The sequence below is a fragment of the Arachis hypogaea genome, chromosome 17, assembly GCF_003086295.3.
Source record: "Arachis hypogaea cultivar Tifrunner chromosome 17, arahy.Tifrunner.gnm2.J5K5, whole genome shotgun sequence".
Lineage (NCBI taxonomy): Eukaryota > Viridiplantae > Streptophyta > Magnoliopsida > Fabales > Fabaceae > Arachis > Arachis hypogaea.
Window position 1 is genome coordinate 57,113,397 of NC_092052.1, and position 23,513 is coordinate 57,136,909.

General features: G+C 34.7%; 2 protein-coding genes across 2 annotated transcripts; both read right to left on the bottom strand.

Annotated features, from left to right (window-relative positions):
• Positions 1 to 13,389: 13,389 nt before the first annotated feature.
• On the bottom strand, positions 13,390 to 16,694 carry LOC112763306 (uncharacterized). Its single transcript, XM_072221855.1, has 12 exons — positions 16,545 to 16,694; positions 16,078 to 16,345; positions 15,878 to 15,974; positions 15,622 to 15,743; positions 15,425 to 15,509; positions 15,195 to 15,315; positions 14,930 to 15,084; positions 14,628 to 14,778; positions 14,426 to 14,539; positions 13,886 to 14,002; positions 13,569 to 13,757; positions 13,390 to 13,485 (listed from the first exon to the last, which is right to left on the bottom strand). The coding sequence occupies exons 1-12, from the start codon at positions 16,692 to 16,694 to the stop codon at positions 13,390 to 13,392; spliced, it is 1,665 nt and encodes a 554-aa protein (XP_072077956.1).
• Positions 16,695 to 20,056: 3,362 nt separating this feature from the next.
• Positions 20,057 to 23,510, bottom strand: LOC112763307 (uncharacterized). Its single transcript, XM_025809012.1, has 8 exons — positions 23,147 to 23,510; positions 22,525 to 23,051; positions 21,796 to 22,416; positions 21,426 to 21,673; positions 21,049 to 21,333; positions 20,935 to 20,959; positions 20,570 to 20,881; positions 20,057 to 20,536 (listed from the first exon to the last, which is right to left on the bottom strand). The coding sequence occupies exons 1-8, from the start codon at positions 23,508 to 23,510 to the stop codon at positions 20,057 to 20,059; spliced, it is 2,862 nt and encodes a 953-aa protein (XP_025664797.1).
• Positions 23,511 to 23,513: the final 3 nt, after the last annotated feature.

A 23,513-nucleotide genomic window follows, 5' to 3' on the forward strand; every position in this document is an offset into this window, starting at 1 on the left:
TAATTATTCTAGCTTAGACACAACACCATTTTTATATGGAAAGCCTATTAGTTGCTCTGGCTGCTGTTGATGATTTTCTGCGAAGACAGAAATACTACTGAAGTATACAATGAATAAAACTTAATCAATTCTAATAGGCAGAATTAGTTTGATATGAAATAGTTATTCATAAGCAAATTCACATAGAGCTACAAACTCATTTATTTCATTTTCTTCTTTTGCTGTCTAACCACACAAAAGCAACCTCATTTAGCCAGAAAATTAAATAGAGAGCATCATGGAACAGAACAAACCTGAACAAACTTAAAAAAATTCTAGATATCACCGGACTCAATGTAGCATCAGGAAGACTCAATCCATCATCAGAACACACAACTAACTCACAACCAGAAGGGGAAAAAAAGCATCAATCCAAAAAGGGAAATAATTTGCCACTTTGATAATATAAAAATAAAATTTTTTATTTTCTAAAATTAAAAAAACCATCTTACTTAACTTCGCCAAAAACCATCTTCTTTGAACCCAAAAGCTGCTGCACAGTTAAATAACGGGTAACTAAAAAAAGGCAACAAAACCAAATTTGACTCTCAATCACTTTGCATGTAAAATCTTTGGGGAAAAAATTAAATTAAATGTTAATGATAATTGCAAAATCAACATGGACCTCACATACAAATAAGAATCCCATTAGTTATCCCCACATAAACAAAAAAGGAAAAGAAAAAACCAATATTTGAAAACATTAATTAGGGGTGCATACTTGAGTTCATATTTGCTTCCTTCAAAGGACACAAGTCACAATAATGCAATTAAAAGGAAGCACAAATACAAAATACACTTTACCCTAATACACACACAACTTAGAAAATAACCACGAATAACATACAACAAAACAACAACCCACCCTACTTACCTGGATCGGGTATGTTCAACTGGCCTTTCCAATTTCTGACTTTGATAACATGAGCTGCAACGAACCACCAATGAAATTAGATTAGTTTCTTTGGCATTAAATTGAAGATAACAAAAATGAAGAAGTTGCAACCACTGAAAATAATATACAAACCATATTGTGGAGATCAGAGTTGAATCCCTAGGATTTGGGAAACATGGTGAGAGAAAAATTGTCCAAAAAGCTTTGCGTAAAATAATAATCTAATTGATTTTAATACAGTTATGAACTTTCCCATATCAGGAAAAAAATTTTTCAAAACCACACAAAACAACACACAAATATAATTTAAGTAAAAATATGCAAGAAAAAATATCACATAACTTCATCAAATAGCTCTTTCTTCCAAGCGAACAGCTCCTTGACAATTGAAAAAGACGGGATAAAAGATAAAAAAAGTATTTTAAACAGCTTCCAAATAAAACTCAAATGGTGTACACTTATATATAAAATAAGGCACAAAGGTAATTTTGACTCTCAAGACAAAAAAAGGGCACAAAGATGAATTTGACACTCAATTTGGTTGTGACAAATAACATCAGAAAAACATAAAAAAAGAAAATAAACAGTAGTAAGGAAACAGGTAACGACATCTCAACATACACAATGAGGAAGGCAGCAATTGAAATTGAACCGTATCAAGCCACAAGGTGAAAAATAAAATGAAAAATAACAAAAAACAGAATAATATGAATGAAGAGTCATACCTAGTAGTGCCACTGTCGCCACTGCAAACACCAGAGCAGACCATCAAAAGCAAATCGTCATCCATCATGCCTATCACTCATAAAAGAGGGAAACAAAATATGCATTGATACAATAAGTACCCAAGAAAATAAAAACAAAGATCAGAGAAACAACAACGAATAAAAGTAAACAAATCCTGTTAATTGAAAGGAAACTTGAGTATCAAAGTAAACAAATATTAAAGAATATGAAACAAGTCATAACCACTACATACCTACACCACATGATGGAAGGGGACAGAGAAAGACAGGACCGCCGGAAAAATTCCCACCTAAGTTGTTGTTTCCCAAGATAAGAGAGACGCAAAGTGACATGAACCCTAGGCTGATTTCCTCTTGAGAACTACCACCGATCTTTAAATGAATCTGACAAATCAGAACAAAAAAAATTTGTTCCCATGATCCTTTTCCATGAACCCTAATCACACAGGCAGTTATATCAAAGAGAGAGATCAAGAAATAGATGATAGGCATAATATTGAATAAAAAGATGGAAGAAGACACGGTTTGAATTCGAGGGATAGGGAGCCATTACCAATCGACAAAGAAGACGCTTGAAAAGATGATGATTGGACCTTTGTAGCTGCAACCACCGTTGCCGAGGAAGTGGGATGCGATTCCTCAGTTGCCTTGAAGCAAGCCGCCGGGATAACGCTCTTCGTGAGCATGTGAAGCCCACAACAGAGCTCTCAGTCTCTCAGCATCGCCGGCATCTCTCCGCTTATCTCAGTGGGTTAGGGTTTCCGGATGGAGGTTGACAAAAACGATGTTGAAGATACGGCATTCGGGAGAGAGAAATATGCATTACGAAAATGAGAATTTAAGAGACAGGGAGAGTGATAAACAGAGCGTGAATGGCCAGGGATTATCCGGAGCAGCAGAAGTGAGTTGGCTATCTATGAAAAAAAAGAATGGGAAGGTTGGATTTAGGGTTTCAAAAGAAAAACAGAGAGGACGGCAAGCGTTGAAGCGAAAGAGAGATAACAGAAGGAAAAGATGAGGGAAGAATGCAAGGATATACTTAAACTCAATTAAGAAGGTGCAAACATACAGTTTTGCATATCCTTTAAGTCCTTAAGCAAGTGCTCTATCATAAAACTTTTGCACACGCCTACGACTTATAAATCTGTCACCTATCTGCAAACATAAAACAGGTAATATGACATCTAGTTAAGATAGCATATCGGGAAAAACAAAAAATAATTTAAACTTTCAACAAAACCTCATCAATTATATCAAAGAGAAGAATATGCACAACAAAATTTCAAACCTGAAACACATATAACTTGTATGCTAAAGCCTAAAAGAACAACCTTAATACGAAGTTCAGAATAATTTCTATCATGTTCCAACGCTTCCATACCAAAAATATCTTTAACTTCACCCGAAACGGCTGTCTCCCTTTTCCCAATCATTTTCAATTCAATGTTAAAAGAATGAGAATAATTATATTGGGTCTAACTTCAGAAGGAGCCTAAATTACAGTGATTTTCCATGGCATGATATTAGTAGCAGCTCACACCATTAAGAGTCCGAGGTTAAGGAATCACTTTCAAATAAAAAAGTAATAACCAAAAGGTCCCAAGGAGAGCAAATAGCTACAGCCCCAGCTACAGGAAGATTCTGACCCTCCTCACCAAGATACTTTACTTGAAAATAATTTTTCAAATCAAACAGTGGAGTGCAGAAACTAGCTTCTTCCCACAAATAACACAATGTAGAATAAATCAATCATAATGTAAACTCCGACATGAATAGTAATTCAAAAGTAGATAGAGTATGTATCAATGATCATAGCATAGCATAACAACAATCTAAAATTTTGAGCATGATCACCCTAACCAATTTGATAAAGTAGGAATTATCAGGATAGGTCATAGTTTGGAAGAAATATGGACCAATCTGAAAAGCAAGAAATATCAACAGTAATTCAGTTGCTCCTAGATCTTTGGTATAAATGGCACTAGAAGATGCATGTCATTATTTGAAATTTCTACGTTTAGAAATGTTAACAACACTTTTTCACTTCCTCTACTGAGTAAACAGATATTTTTCTGATACCTAACCTCACCCCCATCACGATCGTCACTGCTGCCACAGTATCACATCTTGTTCGTCTTGTTCAAATGCTGCTTATGCTTCTCAGTCTGGTCCGCCAGCGCCACCGTAGACTTCTTCCTGTTCCGATCCGACTCTTTCTTCACCGGAATTACAGAGAGAGTGAGAAGAGATCTGTCATTGACAGGGCACCGAATCGAAGTCAGTTTCACAAAAAGGAAAGTAGGGAGAAACATTGATGCTTCACCAGTATGTGGAATGCCCTAACCTCAGCTCCACCACCACCATGGCTATTGCCACAGTACGACATCTTCTTCCTCTTGTTCAAATTCAGCTTATGCTTCTCCTTTTGCTCCGCCGGCACCACCGGAGACTTGTTCCTCTTCAGATTGGACTCTATCTTCGCCCGAATTCCAGAGAGAGTGAGAAGGGATATGTGACTGAGAAGGCTCCGAATGAGAATCGGCTTGACGAAGAAAACAGATAGTGAGCAAGAGATAATGTCTTCCCAATGGAACACCCCTATTCCCCAATCAGATTCATCCTAACTCCATCGTGCGGTCCACATCTATTGATCTAATCCATCCAGTATCAGAGAAATTTTTAACATTTTTTTATGAAAAATATCTATCTCTACACTATTAAAGTGTTAAGATACATAACCATGCTAATTAAATCAATAAACTAATAGAAGTACATTCATTGAGCCATTTAAAAAATGATTAGAAGTACCAGATCTAAGCCTTTAAAAAAAGGATGGATGAATGTAGTGGCTAATCATTTGTTACATTACCATTTAAAAAATGATTAGAAGTACCAGATCAATAACCAAGAAGTACATTCAATAAATATGCTAATTAAATCAATATTCCACAAGAAGTACCATCTTCAACAAGTATCTTAGTCCTGTAACTATAACCAAGAAAGTAAACATCAGATTAATCTATTTGTGAGTCTTACAAGAAGGTGATAAGTGAAGCTAACTTATATTATTGAATCAGAACAGATGGAAAAAATTTTCTAAATCATAAACTGGATTTACCTGGTCATAAAATGCTGGACCTCTCTGCCGCACAACTGACAATGAAACACATTATCATCACCAACAATTGGATGACCACAAACACAAGAAAAGACCCACCACTCTGGATCTTCAACAATCTCTTTAATTTTTTCAACCACAAAGAATTGTCCATCCTATTAAAATAAAAAATTTATGAATTGAATGCACAAGGCCTGTCTACAATATGGAAAAATCAATTAACATGAGTACTTCTTACATAGCACTAGAACATGTTAAAAACCTAATAGTACACACCTCATTGTTTCCCTTAAGATTAGCAATAGTCCGTATTAGCTTCCAGTCAAAAGATTCATCATCGATTACACATACTAAATCCCTATTCTCATTACTACACAGTCTACTGAAATGGTGGCTTGCGATATGGTATCTATGAAAAAAAATAATATTACAGTAAAACAATTTCAAGAAAACAGCTAGAGAGAAAGAGAAAGAGAGAGAGAGAGAGAGAGAGAGAGAGAGAGAGAGAGAGAGAGAGAGAGAGAGAGAGAGAAAGAGAGAGGAACAGAGTGAGTGAGTGAGCAATATAGAGAAAGAGAGAGAGTGAGAAACTGAGCAATAGAGAGAGAGTGAGCAAGTGAGGGATGGAGAGAAAGGCAGAAATTGTCAGTTCATTGGGACAAAATTTCATGAGTTTGAATGGAACTAACTCATTCAGAAAATTCACTGTTTCCTGCATATCACGGTTGATTGAAACCCGAGAAACATTGATCACATTTTGGAGACTAACTTTATCTACAAATCACGAAACACAATAAGAAGAAAGTAAGTCACAAAGAAACAATTCATTGGTAAACAAAAATATATAAACAAATCAAACTCAGACATATGTGCAACATGGACAACTTTTCACCTCCATTGACTTGGATCTTGAAAGATTCCAGAATAAGAACTGGTGCTCTCTGATACTTTTTCAAACTATTGATGTTCATAAGAGCAGAACAGTCACCAACAAGAATACAAGGGATTTTCTTCCTGGGTAATCATTATAAAAAATGAGCAACAACAATAGAATAATCCAACAATAATAAAAAATATGAAAAACAGGCATAACATAATTTAAAAATAGAATAAAAAACAGAAAGGGAAGGGATACCCATCAGCAAAAACTTCAAGGACAATAACTCTCAATATCTTTCCATTAAACTCAACATCAGTTTTCCTTTTCAATCCGCACAGGACCCCAACAAAATCTGTTTAGTCATAATATAGCAGAAAAGATTAAACCACGGGATACAATACCACAAGACATTTCATTCAGCTGTTATTAATCTCACTTTAAAACACCTTTATTCCAGGTCAAATTTGAAAAAGGGAAACTTACCTATTAAGTACTCATAATGAGTGCGCTTTTGAAGAATCTCGTCCATAGAGGTTAAACTTAAACCAGGATTAGGTACGTCTCTATTTGCAGCTGCAACAACAGAGGTACTACACTTGAAAAGGATGCGGAATCGATGTCTTGTAACTCTAACCAATCCACCATTAGGTATCACTTTGAAGTCAGAAATAATGAATACATCTCCTTTTTTTAACTGATGAATAAAAGTTGTGATCAAATCATGGTCAACAGTTGCTTGGACCTTGTCGTGCTGCAAATTAAAAAAGAGGAAAAAAATCATATCACCATTTCTAAATATCATACCATGACATATTACACCCTAAAACTGATCACATACACAATTTAGTTAAGTAAAAACTGAGTTTTTGATAGCACACACACACACACACACACACACACACACACACACACACACACACACACACACACACACACACACACACACACACACACACACACACACACACAGAGAGAGAGAGAGTTTTTAAAATACACATACTCACCTGCTTATCCATCAACACCACATGTAACAGTTTCTGCATATTTTCATTAACAATGCTAGCATCTTCCCAAATGGTCAAGATCTTAGCCTCAATACTCCAAGTTTCCTTCCATGGAGAGATTTTCTGAACAGGATCAATAGTAAGACTCATCTTATCTTATCAATAAATAAATAGTAAAGATCAAAGAATGTGGATGAAAAAAACAAATTAAAGAACAAAATAGCAGCAACAGAAAACTGTGTGGGATCTGAGATTTATCTCAAGAGAAAGGAATGCAAGAGAAAAAAGACAAGTAAGGAACAAGTGATAGCTCTTGAAAAATCAACACAATACTCCATCACCTCATTACTACTTATACCAGAGGAATGAGCAAGTTTGTAAGGGAAAGCTTGTAGAATACGTTTCTCTTAGACTCCTTGGCTAGATTGATTGATTGATTGACATATGACATTCAATGTGTCCATAGGTAATTAAATTAGATTTACCCATACCTCTATATAATATAGATATCTCATATCAACTTATCTAAGAATCTATATACATCTATCTATCTATCTATCTATAAATCTATAAATCTATAAAGAAACCATACCTAGTGATTGATCCTATCTTTGACTATATAATAATACTATTCCCAATAAGTATGACTGCTGAAATAGAAGACATGTAAACTTATTGCCCATCAGAAACATAGATTCCATTATTGAAACTGAAAATTGATAATCAACTCTTGAGCCGAATCATTAAATCAAGAAGAGCACAATAAGAAACTAAGAAGTTAGCTCAGATAAAGAACAGCAAAAATATTTTTTCCAAACCAAAAAATTAAACCTACAAAATGAAACCAAATTAGCACTGAATTAGATAATCTACAAAATTAACTAACAGATCCAAAGTACAACCATGAATAATTAATGACATCAAACACAAAAATAACACAAGAAAAAACCCTCTCCAAACTTAAAAATGAAACGAACAAAATTTTTTACCGCCGCACGGACATGCGGATGATTCAAATGGCAGCGAGAACCATAACCACAGAATCGAGTCCTCAAATAGTAGATACAATAAGACTCATCAAACCTTTGGCAAACCCATCAGCAACAGAAGAAGAAGCCTCACCTTTGCAAAGGAGCAAATTTTTTTCATTTTTGGAGAACCCATGATAAACGTTAGATTCTGCGGGAAACTGTAACACCCTAACTACCAAAGCTCACACTTCCGGCTGCGCGACTCTGATAGTTTGGACATTATGACGACTTTTATATTATTTAATACTAAAATATGAGCCTGTTTAAAACTTTAAACCGCAATACCGCTCCCAAAGATACTTTCGTTCGATAACGTACAACGTACATCCATAAATACCATTCAACTTACAAAAACTCATAAAGAGTACGTCCATATATATACATAAATATATATAAATAATATTACAAACATAATCCAATACAATTCCTATCCCTCTTACAGATTATATCAAGATAAAGGCGAGGGTACGGTAAACCATAACTAAAACAATATAGAGCATCTCAACAACAATTAAATAAGCTCTTCGTAACTTCTGCGCCCATATCCTGAAAGGGGAAAAATGTAGGGGGGTGAGAACATCATCCTCGAAAGGGTTCTCAGTAGAGGGTTTTTGGGAATTACTGTAATAGGATACGTGAAGATAAACCGTACTAGTGATTAATAACCGTCTTATGCCTCCTTTTCAAAAACAACGGTTTACAGTAAAAGTAAAGTCTAAAAATCTTTTCTGAAGAAAGAACCGTTCAATTCTCAAAAACTCAAAAGCCTTTCAAAACAGTTTATCTATGCTGAACCAAAACAGCCTTTCATATTTTATTCCAAACCAGAAACACAAAACCGAAAGCAACCATCGGTTCATCTCATTTCAACCACGGCCCTAGGCCCAAACAATCCAACCATCAACCAATCACCACAGTCCAATAGAGTCCCAGTAGCAAACACAAATAGGAAGATGCAAGCACAAACAAACAGTTATTGCAAGTAGAACAATTAGCAATTATTCACATAGGCAAACCAGGTATAATATGCACACACAAACAATGTCACATAGATGCATATGATGCATGCCTGTCCCTAGTGGCTGATGATATCTTCTGTCGGTTATATAGCCAACCCGACACGTTCTGGTAGCTAACCATGGACAGAAACACCCATCGCGGAGCAAGTAGGTTTGAGCTACAACCCCATTGCTACTACCTGCTCAACTCAGAGCCAGTGGAATAACCACTACTGCGGCTACTACCCAGGCGAGTGTTTAAAAGCTCAACCTGGAGCGAGTGGAATCACCACTACTACCACTACTACCCAGGCGTCACAGTCTCTGACCTGGAGCAAGTGGGACGAACCACAACCCTTGCTACTACCCAGGTATCTCAAGCATATATTCATTCAGTCCCAGCCATGGATCAACATCCATCTCAGCCATCCGACTTAAATTCATAATTCATAGTCAGCCATACGGCACATAACTCATTCGGCAATCAGCCATAAATCAATATCATACACAGCCATTCTGGCTCAGGTTCAATCCAGAACCAGCCAATATTCATAATCATACACAGCCATTCCGGCCCATAACAAAACAACACTTCCACCATTCAACATCATCAAATTCATAAAACCGGCATTTAAGCCACAAATCACTTTTCTCAAGTCATTTCACTTTGAAATCAAATTTCAACTCTTTTTAGCCTTGGCTTCAGAAATCTCATTTCTCAAATCATCTCAGACTCATAAGCCAAGTTTACTCAAAGTGAGTTCCCTTTTTAAAACAAAGCCACTCTCGGCATTCTCTTTCCAAAACTTCCAAAACCATGGCAAGTTAAGGATTTATTTCACAGTATTCAAAATCACCCATACAACAATGGGATTTTATAACAAAAGTTTCTCGGCAGAGTCCCAAGTCTTTAGGGGAGAATAACATAACTCATTTCGCCAAATTCATTTAAAATCATTAAAACCTTGGCTTTCCGATTTGAGTACTAAAATAGGATCTAAGCCAAACCGAGTCACGTAATCATTTACTTCTTTCAAAGCCGTTTCCTTTACTTAGGCCAAAAACCAACTTCAACCCCCATGATAAATTCTAGAACGTTTCAACTGTTCAAAATTGTTTTAGTCTTGCAAGAATTCAGAATTCAAAGAGTACTTAAACCTTTCCAAAACATTTCAAAATGAAACTTGTCAATAGACATTCAGGTTCTTTCAAAATCATTGAAACTCCTCTAATTAAAACCCTCAAGTCAAATTCAAAGGCATTGCACTTGTCACATTTAAAACAGCTTTAAAACATAAGTTTCATCTAAATAGCTTTCTCCTAAAAGAGATACAATGCCTTTCTTAAGAAGCAAGACTAAATCACAATTTCCTCTTTAGTAATTCATTTCAAAAGCATGAATCATCCTTTTCTTGATAATTCAAATAAAATAGTCGAAATCTTTAACTCGCCATTTTTCTAGACAACATTTCAATAAAGACTCGGATTTTAAAGAAATTTCGGCAGCACCTCCCCTAAAAGTTGGACTTTGCCACCTGGTTCGGGTCCCAACTAAACCGTTTCTCATTCCTTTTCAACAGCTCAAAACCAAAAATCAATTCAAAGCAAGCTAAATCCAACAGCTGCCTCAGTGGCATATCTCAAGAAAACCATTTCAAAATCAACCGATTTAACTCATTTTCAAAGCTTTAAAGAATCAGTTCAGCAATAAATCATTTATCAAAACCAAATCAATTAAAGCAACCCAGACTGAATTTCAAGAGTATTATATCTTTCACATCATCAAAATAATCGACTCAATTCAAATCAATCCTCAACGGATTAAACTCAGATTTCAAATATTTAAAGAATCAGCTTCAAAACATTACATTTCACAAAGCTGCACAATAATTCAGCCAAACAAACATCCATAATCATTCGAGTCAATCAAATAATACATAAGGCAGATACAATCACTAAATACACCATATCTCACATCAGTATCCATATTTAATAATTCCAATAATAAACTATAGTTTTTGGAAAGCGTCCCTACCTCAAAACGCAAAACCATAGCCCAAACGCGTCACAGAATCCTTTCCGCCTTGACCCGAGGTCAACAATCAAAATCCCGATAGCCAAAACCTCGGTTCCAAGCCACTTTCGCAATGGTCTCAACAACTCTAATCGCAACATACAAAAATCAAAACTCAATCGTATAGCAATTAACGCCACAAACCTCAGCGTATGATAACAGAACAATAACAAAAGGACTTTCAAATCGAAACGCTTACCGAACTGAAGAAGGAACGGTTGAACCGAAGCAGCAGCAGTCTCCGAACCGGTTCGGCGACAACCCGGCAGTCAGCTCCAAGCAGCAGCGGCGATCTGAACCACACGCAACGACAATGAAGTTCCAGGAAACTCAACTTAAAAGCCTTACCGGCAGTGGAGCTCGGTGGCGGTAGCGGCGTTCCCGGCGGTTAAGGCTCGGCTAGAAGCTCCGGCAGCGGCGGATCTGAACCCTCTCCTGACTGCGGTTCAACTAACCATCACCAGCAACGGCGAGCTCAGATGGTGGCAGTGGCGATGGCCGTTCTGACGGAGGCAGTGGTGTCCACGACGACGGTGCAGCAGTGGCGCTGGTTCTTCCCAGCTCGTCGAGGCTCAGGCCCGGTCTCTCCTTTCATCTGGACTCGACGGCGACACGGGCTTCAGGGAACGGCGACGGTTTCCCCCTGCGGCGGTGAGGACACAGCTGGCTTCGAGACTCCCACTCCCTCTTCGCGTCTGTCTCTGGCAGTGGACTGAGCGGCAACGACACGGCTCCATAGGACGGCGACACTCCTCCTCGCACGATTCTGGCAGCGACTCGCTGATAGACTGAATGACAGCGGCACCGAGACAGTGGCGTGGCGGCGAGACGTGGGTCGACGGCAAGGCGTGGGTCCATCTCTCCCTGTCTCGCGAGCTCTCTCTTCTCGTTCAGAGCTCCCCTCCCCTCAGTCAGCGACGGCGGCGACGGTGGCAGTGGCACCCACCACGCCGCCTCCCTCTTCTCCCCTCTATTTCGTTTTTCTTTTGCTTCTGTTCCTTTCTTTCATGAAGAAAGAACAAAAGGAAACTGTGCGTGCTATAGCTATTGGGCTCAGGGGGAAAAAGGGTAGCTAGGTTAGGGTTTAGGCAAAATTAGGTTTAGGGGTAATTTGGCAATTTCAAATAAAATTGGGTATAATATAATAATTGAAACCCAAATTAAATCCAACACTAATTATATATATAGAAAATACCATTTGTTCCTCACTTTCACAAATTATTTCCAATGAAATGCCCAAATCTAAAAATTAGGAATAATATAATTATTTTCTCTATTTTTCCAAAATAGTAGTAGTAATATTTAAAATATTAATTATTCAATCCAAATCATATAAATTCCTTATTATTTCATAACTGCCAACTTTATAATTTAAATATAGAAAATAATCCAATAATTATAAAATTAGATAATAACTATAACTTATTTCAAATTCAATAAATCAAAACTTGCTCTAATTATCTTTAATAAGATAATTTTTGAAATTAAAGCTATAGAAATACTGAATTTGAAATTAGCTAATGATAGCCCTTTTTCAAAGGTTTTGGGTTTTACAGAAACCCATTAATCAGTTTGGGAAATAATAACCCATGATAAATGTTAGGTAACGTGCTTCAAACTTTGTGACAAGTATGAAAACCTGATTTTGGATAATTAGAAGAGACAGAAGCCCCTTGATTGATGAACAGCATCCATCGCGACTCTCATCGAATCATACAACCAACAAACAAAATCGATTACCTCAAGAGAACGGTTCCGAGCTCTGGGTACTTGGCTTTCTGATTCTGGAGAGGACGAGTGCGAGGGAGTGATTGTTCAGCTGACGGAAACGAATTCCGGTTTCATAGTGAGAAAGAAAAGGAGAGGAAGGGACCCGTAAATTAACAAAATTAAGAAAAGGGACAACATGACTTATGTGTTAATGGGAGTATGGCACCCTTGAATTGACATTTTTTTGCCAAAAAAGAAAATTAAAAAAACTGATAAGATATATATCTTTTAATAACAATTAAATTTAATGTTAGGTTGAATATATTTAAAAATAGTCATGAAAACCACTTTATTAACCAGTATCTATCTTTTTTTTTCATTTATCATTTCTTTTAATATTGATTAATAATAAATTAATTATTTCATGGGTTTATTTGAAACTGGTAAAATAAACGCATATTATTTTTTTGTAATTAAAAAGGGATTTGATTAAATACATAAAAAAAATAAAGAGATATATATTTTTTAATAACAATTAAATTTAACTTTAGGTTGAATACATTTAAAAATCGTAATGAAAACCAATGTATTAAAAAGTATCTATATTTTTTTTCACAATTATCATTTCTTTTTTAATACTAATTAATAATTGATTAATTATTGCACCAGTTTATTTGAAACTCATAAAATAAACAGATATTTTTTTGCTGTAATTAAAAAAGGAATTTCATTAAATATATAAATATCACAGATATATCGACATTAGAATTGAGAAAAGACTAACATTATATTACAAATCAAACAACAATTTAAAGTAGTATCTGAGCATATTACACTAAAAAGCATCAAGATGATGCACAACAACAACTTAAAGTACTATCTTAACATATTAAACTAAAAAGCATCTAAATCTTCCACAGCCTCATGATCGCTTCCACATTGGCTAAAAGCATCTTCAACTTCAGGCATAGAATCAACCAAAACATGAATCTGAACAAAATTGAAATCATCTCAGTTATTGATATTTTTAAATACTAATAATTGAACAAATTACAAAAACTATGCAACCAAACCTTATGCTCATTCATCTCAGTAGCAGCCTCAAAAACATTAATAACAGAGGCATCATCCCAAATTTGTTGAACAATATATACAGATCGATTCATCTCATAACCCACAGGCCTAGCATCAACCATGAATACAACTTTTTTGTGCAAAAGACTTGAAATGAGTTTCAATGGAACAACTTTGCAATAAGATCCCTAAAAACAAGAAAAAAAAGTTAAAAAATAGCATAATAATAATTTAGGCTTTCGTTAGGAATGTCAATAAATACAAACTAACTATATCTATATCTATATACTAATTAAAATCACAGCTGGATAACAACCTGATTCAACTCTGGGTGATTATCCAAAAAGGTGGAGCATCTTGTCTTTATCAGTTGCACAACCTCACGATCTTTAAGAACAAATATATTGTTGCCATTTGCATGAGAAACTACAATCTTCAAGCAGAATCTTGAAAACCAGGAAAAAACAAAAAAATTTTGAGTTAACATGAAATAATAATCAGTTAGGAAAACAGAATAAAACTGAAGAACAAAACACCTTGGGACAGCATCAATGCATTGAAGCTGACATAGATCACAGGATAAAATTTATTTATTAGCTGACACAAGAGAACCACACAAACAAGTTGAGAACCACCACTTATGATTCTTGAAAACAGATGATATAGTTCCCAGAATAAAAACAAAACCACCTTGCCAGCAAAGAAAAAATTAATACAACATTTCAAATTTCAAATAATTTACAAAACTATCAATTACTGACTTTTTAGCATATCATGTAACAAGAATAACAAAAAGAAAGAACCAAGAGATTTTATCAGTTGTAGCTGGTTCGGAATTATCACTAAAGACATTTACAATTTTAAAGGACTCGGAGTAATCTGGATCAACTGTAGAAAGGATTTTAACCTTGAAAACTTTATCCTCTCCAACAACATCACCAAACATTTGTGGAGAATATGACCGACAGACCTTGGGAGTTTAATATAAAAGAATCAATAAACTTGAACAAAAAAATATAATAAATATTAAATGAGGTTCAATATGAAAGAGTTCGTACTGCAAGCACACTAGGATCAACAGGGAATTCTTCGTCTATCCTGAGAAATGCTTCAGAACAGGTTTTTCCAAATAGTTTTGTTGCCGCATTATCAAGCAGAACAAACAAAACATCACACCCAGCATGGTGAATCTTTACCCGAATCCTATACCTAACACAATTAACAATCAAGAATGATAACTAAAACCAAGAAATTAAACCTGCTTAACAACACATAGAGTGAAGCATAATAGAGAACCAACAAAAAATCCAAAAGATTGAGAATTAATCTATTACATAGTAGAGTTACATATGAACCTTACTTGAGCATAACATGTTCAACACATGAACCACAAGCATCACAAAGGTAGAGATCCTCATGGTCAACAACAGCATGACCACATACACATGAGTAGTACCACCAATCTGGTTCATCCATAACTTCCTTAATTGTCCCAATTACAAAGTAATGAGCATCCTGTAAAATTATAAAAACAATGATATAAACCCAACACACATGTTTAAGAAATTGAAGTTTAAGTATTAAATGGAGAGTTTGCCAATCTAAAATAGTTCCCCGTTATCTACATCAAGATCTTGAATATTACTGATCTCTTTGGGATTGAAATAATCACCATCAACTTTAGAAATTAAGTATCCAAGGTCATTGGTCACAAGTCTTGAGAATCCATAACTGGCTACACTAAATCTACATAAAAGACACAATAACTAATCTTCATAACACAAAACATATACATGAATACCAACAAAATAATCAAAGCAGCTTGTAGCTCTACAATACTCTTATCAAAACCAACCTGCTTAGGAACTCAACAGACTCAGGAATGTCTGGATTAATGAATAACCTAGAGACATTGATCACATTCTGTAGAATTACTCCACCTGCATACAAGAATCCTACTCTATTAGCCTCAAACCATATTAAAATTAAAAGATCATATATCAGAAAAGTAAATATTAGAGTAAAAATTCCCTGAATATGCCTGAAACTAACCTTCAATTGGTTTGATTTTAAAAGACTCAAGGACAATCATCGGAGATCTTGGATATTTTTGTAAGTTTTCATATTCCAAGAGATCACAAGCATTTCCAAACACATTGCATTGGACCTTTTTCCTAGAGAAATAATTTTCAAAAGATCAAAAGGATCTAACTATATATTTATTGTTATAAACATAAAGCCTGGAACAAAAAAAATTGAATGAATAGAAGATAACTACTGATATGGGAGAAAGTAAAAGACATATTACCCATGAGTAAAAACTTCTAGCACAACTGCTTTGATGAGCTTCCCATATGATGCTACATCTCTTTCTTTTCGAACACCAGTAATGATCCCAACAAAGTCTAATAATTAGATTGAAATATATACAAATTTGAATCAGAAAGCACACTTGTTAAAACAGAATACTATGATCCTAAAAGGGTAGAGCAAGAAACTTGTACAAACCAATGAGGAAATTATGGTCCTTTGTCATTTGATCAATTTCATCTATTGATGTAAAACACAACCCGGAATGAGGTATCCTTGGAGAGACCACAGAAACAACAGAGGTCTTGTATTGGAACAAAAGTCTGAACCGATGTTTGGTCACTCTGTTCAAACCAGTGTTTGGCAAAACTGTAAAATGGGTCATCAAATACAGATCACCTTCATTTAGAGACACAGCAAACTTTGATATAAGCTGATCTCTAATCGTAGCTTGGATCTTGTGTAACTGCAATTGAAAAAAAATGGTTAATATTTTGAATTTATTAACAAATTTCAGTATCCAAACAGCATAAAAACAATTCATTAAAAAATTAAAACAACAAAAACACATCACTTTGCAACCAAGAATGAAAATTCCCTTCAGCATACTTTAAAAAAAAAAGTGGCAACAACTTAAGGAAATACTAACATAAAATAAAACTGACCTTCTCATCCATTAAGACCATATGCAACAGATTTTGAGAAGGATCCAAAGCAGGATTTTTGTGGTACCACAACTTCACAACTTTAACATGCACTTTCCATGATTCCCTCCAGGGAGTGATTTTCTCCACCAAATCAACACGATTATTCATTCCCAACATATATAGAACAACAACACCAAAAGACGAAAATATACAGAGAAAATTTCAGAACCAATAAGAGAAGATAAACAGAGGAGTTGGAGTTATAAACTCCCAATGTTAACAAACACTAAAGCTTACAATGAAAGCTTCACATATGGGACAGAGATAGACTAATAGGCATATATAGATTGATATCCCTACACACATCATTTAGGAAGATATCACAAGTAACCAAATACTGATGGAAAAAGAGCAAAAACAATGTGGAAAGAGACCTGTTACAAATTACCAAGTACCTACCACATATAGTTGATTTGACAATTCACAATAAAGCAAGAACAGAATTTCATGAGTCAAGTATACCTAACACTACAGTAAACTTCAGTCCAATAGCAGAAAGAACATGATATAAATTATAATCAGCAAAACCCCCAAGAAGAAAATTATTTTCCCGAAACACCAAAAGCACAAACATATGAGAGAACCATTGATTTAGAAAAAAAAAGTAACAATCACCATGATTAGATTAGAAACCAAACAACTAAAAATTAAACGATGTATAAAGAAAACAGTAACAATTATCAGGAAAAAAAAATTGAAACTGGAGAAGGAAACTAGAACGATTCAAAAGGAGGAGAATGGAACATAGACCACATATACCTCTTGAACCGCGGTGGCGACATCTGCTATCCAAATCACAGAAATGGAGATGGAGAAATGCCGTATGCACGAGAGAGAGACAGAAAGAGGAACCTTGGGGGAGAGATAATAGACGCAACCGACAGAACAACACCTTCATGGTAGAATCGAATGGAATCACAGAGATACCCATACCTTCTCTGCATGTGGCCAAAACCCAGGAGAGAAGAAGAAACATCAGCCGACGAAGCCCACACGGAAATGGTGCGACGGATGCACTCAGCTTAGGGATGAAGAAGATGCGGTGAGCTCCAAAGGTCTTTTAGGGAGAAAGTGATGAATTTGGGAAAACAAAATTAATTAAACTCACATTATCTAACTTTAGTTAGGGTTATGGCTAAATTGAGAGGATTATATTAATAAAAACAAAATTCTGCAAGCAAGTATGTTAAGAGGTGCCAAGAAAAAATTGACATATGACATTATAAAAAATTCACTACTAATAATATATTTATTACTTAAATATATATGTTAGAAATAGCAAAAATAAAATAAAATAGTGTGCATAGAGTTTAATTTAGATTTTCATGAAATTTCTGTATGACAAATTAAGATCAAATTTGCACTGGGATGACGTGACTATTCTTTGTATAAAAAGATAAATAATTATTTTTCATTAATAAAATTATGATATTTTTTTATTGATATATTAACAATATAGTTTCTTTCAATTTATTTGGAAAAGACAATATTAGATTTCAAAAAATAAATAATCAAGTTTTTTAATAAATTTTAATACCATCAAAACCACATAATAAATTAAGAAGAGGATATCTTTTAAATGAGCACAACAATTATCTGCTAATAGAATATCTCATATTTATATAGACCATTTTATTATATTATATAGAAATCAAAGTTTAATATAAAAGAAGAATATTGATAAACTCTAATAAATGTATAACATTTTAGTGCAACACTTACTACTTTAAATTTCAATAGCCTAATACAAAATATTTCCTAATACAAATAATTTGTATAAAATTTAAGAGTGAAATAATATTAAACTCGGGCAAAATTATTCTACACTAAAATAAAATATTTAAAATATCAAACATCAAATTAAAATTTGACCTAAATATTAGAACCAAAATAATAATAAAAAATAGAAGACAGAAGGCACCAAGAAATTTTTATTCTAACAAAAGATATAATCTACATTAAAATCAAATTTTATTGACAATTTAAAATCAAATTTGCATTGATATGATTTGACTTTTTCTTATAAGAAAAGATAAATAATTGTTTTTATTAATAAAATGCTCATATCTTATTCTTATTAATATATTAAGAATATACTTTGCTTATCTTTTTCTTCCGAAAAAACAATATCAAAATAAAAAAAGTAAATAAGTAAGTTTTTTAATAAAATTGAATATTTTCAAAAGCATGTAATGAAATAACTTTTTCATATAAAAAAAATAATTGTATTTTAAAAAATGGCTTTTTAAACTAAAAAAAAATCAAAATAAAATATGAAGATATGAATCATCAAAGTTATCCACTAAAGAGGAGAGTATCTTTTAAATGAGCAGAACAATTATCTACTTATACAGTATCCCATATTTATATAGACCATTTGATTACATTATATAGAAATCAAAGGTTAATATAAAAAAAGAACCTTGATAGACTCTAACAAATACATAACATTTTGGTGCATAATTAAGTACTTTAAATCTCAATAGTCTAATACAAAATATTTTCTGATACAAAGAATTTGTATCAACTTTAAAAGTGAACAAATATTAAACTCATGCAAAATTATTCAGCACTGAAATAAACTATTTAAAATATCAAACATCAAATTAGAATCTAACCTAAATATTAGAACCAAAATAATAATAAAAAAATAGAACACAGAAGGCACTAAGAAATTCTTTTTCTAACAAAACATATAATTTAGATTAAAATCAAATTTGCATTGATATCATCTGACTTTTCTTTCTAACAAAAGATAAATAATAATTTTTTATTAATAAAATGCCCATATTTTATTATTATATTTTTTTATCTAGTTATATCAACAAACTAACCCAACAAGTTTAACCCATTTATTTCGATACTGATGATTAGTCGGGTGAAATTTATTGATTCGGAGTATTCTTTCTTTTTTTTCTTTTAAATACAGTATATATTGTGCAATTTATTTATTTATATATTTATTGGTAACGTATACTTCATTTTCTCCCCCTATACCGTCTTACATCATCATCGTCATTAATAGATTTGTGTGTTTCAATTTTCAAAGTTTCAATCACATTCACATCCAGTCTCAGTAGTCAGTGGTTATATAACATGTAAAATTGTAAACAAAATCTGAATTTTCAGTGGTTACATTACATGTATTGATATGTTTTATATTCATTTTAAAGTAAAAGATTATACTTCTCATTTTTAAAATATTATGCATTAAAATGGTGTTAATGTATATATATACTAATATATTCTATATTTATAAAACGTATGAATACTCTTCTTTCACAACATCCTTTAATTTTCACTTAATAGAAACGAATGGTTCATAAAGAATGATGCATCTAGTGCACACAAAATGCTTGAGACAATTTTAAACATACCCCAAAGAAGATGTCCCTCTATAAAGAAGATATACACGAAATCAAAACTATAAATTACACAGATAAGACTGAAACATATAACAAAAAAATACATTATATCTTATCAAAAACTTCCTTAAATACAACGTTTTTAGTCCTGGCAGCATCAACTAATCCTTCATCACAAAGTAAAATCTTAAGACCATTTCTATTCCTAACTCGGGAAAGAGCTACATAAAGCTGACCGTGAGAAAACACAGGACGACGCAAGAACAAACTGACTGTTGATAATGTCTGATCCTGGCTTTTGTTGATTGTCATTGCAAACGACAGAGAAACCAGAAATTGACGATGTTGGAATTTAAACGGTATAACCGTATCACTAGGAATCATATTCATTCTAGTGATAAAAACTTTATCCCCAACATTGCTACCAGAAACAATATCGGCACCGATCACATTTGTCCCTAGATCTCGCACAACAAGTCGAGTCCCATTACACAAACCCCCAGCCGGATAAATATTCCTCAACAAAATAATAGGCACGCCTATTTTCAACTTCAACAAATGATTAGGTAGACCAGAACACCTAATCTGATTCAAGAATTCAACAGTTATTCAATCAACATCAACATCAGAATAGGCATCACTACCACATATCGAATCAGCACGGAGATAATTTTTCTCCTCACCGGGCAACAAGTCAACTATATAATTGTTTATCTCTTCAACATTGTCGACAGTCGGAGCGAGTATTGCCCTATCTTGGAAAAAACTTGGATCACAAAAATTCTGAACCAAATTCAGATAGATTGTATTTATAATATCTTCCACTGGATTTTCCAAGACAGGAATGATTAGATCAGAAGGAATATCAACAAAAAAGTTTATCGTTGACCACTGTTCCACATCGACCTTCACCGATTTGAAGTATCCAATCTGAAAACGACCTTAACTCCTGAGCAGTTGATTGTTCTGATCCGATTGCTAACCTCATATTTTTTGTCAATCGCAAAACTTCGCAATATTTCCAAATGATAGAAGAATTTATGGAAGCCATGACAATCTCAGCACACGAACCTTTTGGAATAACTGGCAAGACCTACCTGAAATCACCACCCAGAACGACCAGCTTCCCACCAAAAGGTAAATCTTTATTCCTATCAGAGACTGAAACCATTATATCACGCAACGTCCTATCAAGCGCTTCAAATGCTAATTTGTTAGTCATCGGTGCCTCATCCCAAATAATCAAATCGGCTAATCGAAATACCTCAGCTTTTGGACTGTCCTTCTTAATCCGGCAAACAGTGTCTTCAGTCAGGTCAACAGGAATATTGAACATAGAATGCGCCGTCTTACCACCAGGTAACAACAGAGAAGCAATACCACTATAGAAGCAACATTTATAACAATCTTTTTCTCAGATCGCAATCTAGCTGACAAAACTCTGTATAAAAAAGTTTTTCCAGTGCCACCAAACCCGTACACAAAAAAGAATCCATCCCTCTTATTCAAAACACAGTCAATAATTTTATCGTAGACCACCATCTGTTCTTCATTTAACTTTAAGATATTTGCATCGTGCTCACGAGACAAAGAAACAGTATCATACTGCAACTCACACAGCAGCATCAAATTGCTAAATTGGGAGACTAAAGAGTTATTAGGAACCGGCATGCCAGCATAATTTCTCAATGATTTTCCATTACTCTGCAATAGTCTCTCAATCTCCAACAAACAAAATGTTTGTAACTCGTCTTAACTCATAGTTAGATCTACGTTTAACAATAATTAATAAATATTAGCACCATAATATAACTTCTCTACTGTGTGCATGCGTGTGTGCCTACCTGTCTTGTAATAAATTCACGACGAACAAAAATCTTACAAGGATATTGCAGCTCGTGTCTTCTGCGGTAAAGAATATCATCAGACAAATAAGTCCAAGTTTGCTCCCAAACTAACAGAGGTCTTCCCATGGAACCAGATAACAGCAACATCACAAAAAGCCTCCTTAGCTGTGCAGCTGACGCTAACTCGGTGACTTCCTTAATAGCAGAAACATACTCCTTATCATCTATCAAGAATCCCATGGCGGAACATGCCTCTTGAAATGTATCATAAGTAACACCATTAACGGTTCTTATGCTTCGAAAGCTGGTACAACCTCTCTGCACATTCAAAAGCATCCGCATGTAGAAAAGTTCACCAGATGAGGGATGAGCAAAACTCAATCTTCCAATTGAGAATCCCCTTTGTCTTGGCTTCCACTCCCTGCTCCTCAAACAATAAACAAATTTGTCTGGATATTCAACATATGTTAGAGACCGCCCTTCCGAGAACCGCCTGTTGGCCATCATCCAACCCGTAAACATCGTCAGCAAATCTTTGTTACGCAAATAAACATGAGTAGTGATATCAGCATCATCGAATACAACATGTTGCTGGTTGGGCAAGTGAAAAGTCAACCTCTGTACCGACGGTCATCTTTGATGAATATCGTAAGCAAAAATTCTCCACATGGATTCAGACAGTGACAAATAACGACAATCGTAATACTGTTTGATCTCATCAACCACCTGAGAAGATTCACCAACATCATATCTTTCTCCAGCAGTTGTGGTCACCCAATCCGGACCCTTGTTAACATACTTAAATAGATACTTAATCACGTTTGACTTGTTACAGAACTCGAGATTTATGTGAGATTGATATTTCATTAACAACAGTGGATTATAGGGCACAACAAATCTGTTGTCAATATCGACATCGTTGATCTTCACTGTGACACCCATATTACGACGTCTATATATTGGATAGCCATCTTCATCAAAGCTCGTTTGGTCAACAAATCTTTTCGGATAAAATTTTGAGCACTTACCATCTTTCATGCAAGGAGAACTCGGTCTAAGTGGACCACAGGGACCATGGATCATGTACTTGGTGACGACATTATAAAGAGATGGAAATTTCTGGGGATTGGGTAGCTCGGCACAGATGAATTCATCAACAATTTCAACACTTTGTAAGTTGCTTTCCCCGTTAAGCCAGAGTAACATGTGTGCATGCGGTAGATCTCTTTTTTGGAACTCAATAGTATACATACCTAAAAAATACAAAAAACATCCTGAAGAAGCCAGACAACTACATGTCCGAAGACGACTGACAGAAATTGAAATGCTAACTGAGAAAAGAACTTACCTGCATTAAGTGGACCAAAAAACACACCTTTCTTGAGATCACTAAGGAGGCACTTCAACTTGGCATGAAAGACACGACAAGAGATATTAGGACGATCAGCGATCGGAATTCGCTCTCGCTCCGTGAACCGCTGAAACTCAGGCCAATTTGGATTACACGTAATAGTGAGGAATAAATCTGGATACCCAAAATGTTTGCAAATCGCCATGGCATCCTGACAACGGTTAAACATATAACGTCTACCACCAGTGAAGGAGGAAGGCAAAATGATTCGTGTCCCAATTGAAGAAGCCTCGTCATCGCCACGACGCATAGCCTCCTCTATTCCTTGAAGGACTTCTCCTCTAATTGTACTTTGCTTCATTCT

What these genes read in the sequence shown, in the direction of transcription:
- LOC112763306 (XM_072221855.1), bottom strand. Translation starts at nt 16,694, where the DNA reads ATGAATAATCGTGTTGATTTGGTGGAGAAAATCACTCCCTGGAGGGAA. An exon ending in TAAAATCAAACCAATTGAAG is followed by an intron (nt 15,510 to 15,621) that starts GTTAGTTTCAGG and finishes TCTTGTATGCAG; the next exon opens with GTGGAGTAATTCTACAGAAT. An exon ending in GTAATATTCAAGATCTTGAT is followed by an intron (nt 15,085 to 15,194) that starts GTAGATAACGGG and finishes ATAATTTTACAG; the next exon opens with GATGCTCATTACTTTGTAAT.
- LOC112763307 (XM_025809012.1), bottom strand. Translation starts at nt 23,510, where the DNA reads ATGAAGCAAAGTACAATTAGAGGAGAAGTCCTTCAAGGAATAGAGGAG. An exon ending in ATGTTGGTGAATCTTCTCAG is followed by an intron (nt 22,417 to 22,524) that starts GTGGTTGATGAG and finishes CCGTCGGTACAG; the next exon opens with AGGTTGACTTTTCACTTGCC. An exon ending in GTGAATTTATTACAAGACAG is followed by an intron (nt 21,674 to 21,795) that starts GTAGGCACACAC and finishes TGTTTGTTGGAG; the next exon opens with ATTGAGAGACTATTGCAGAG.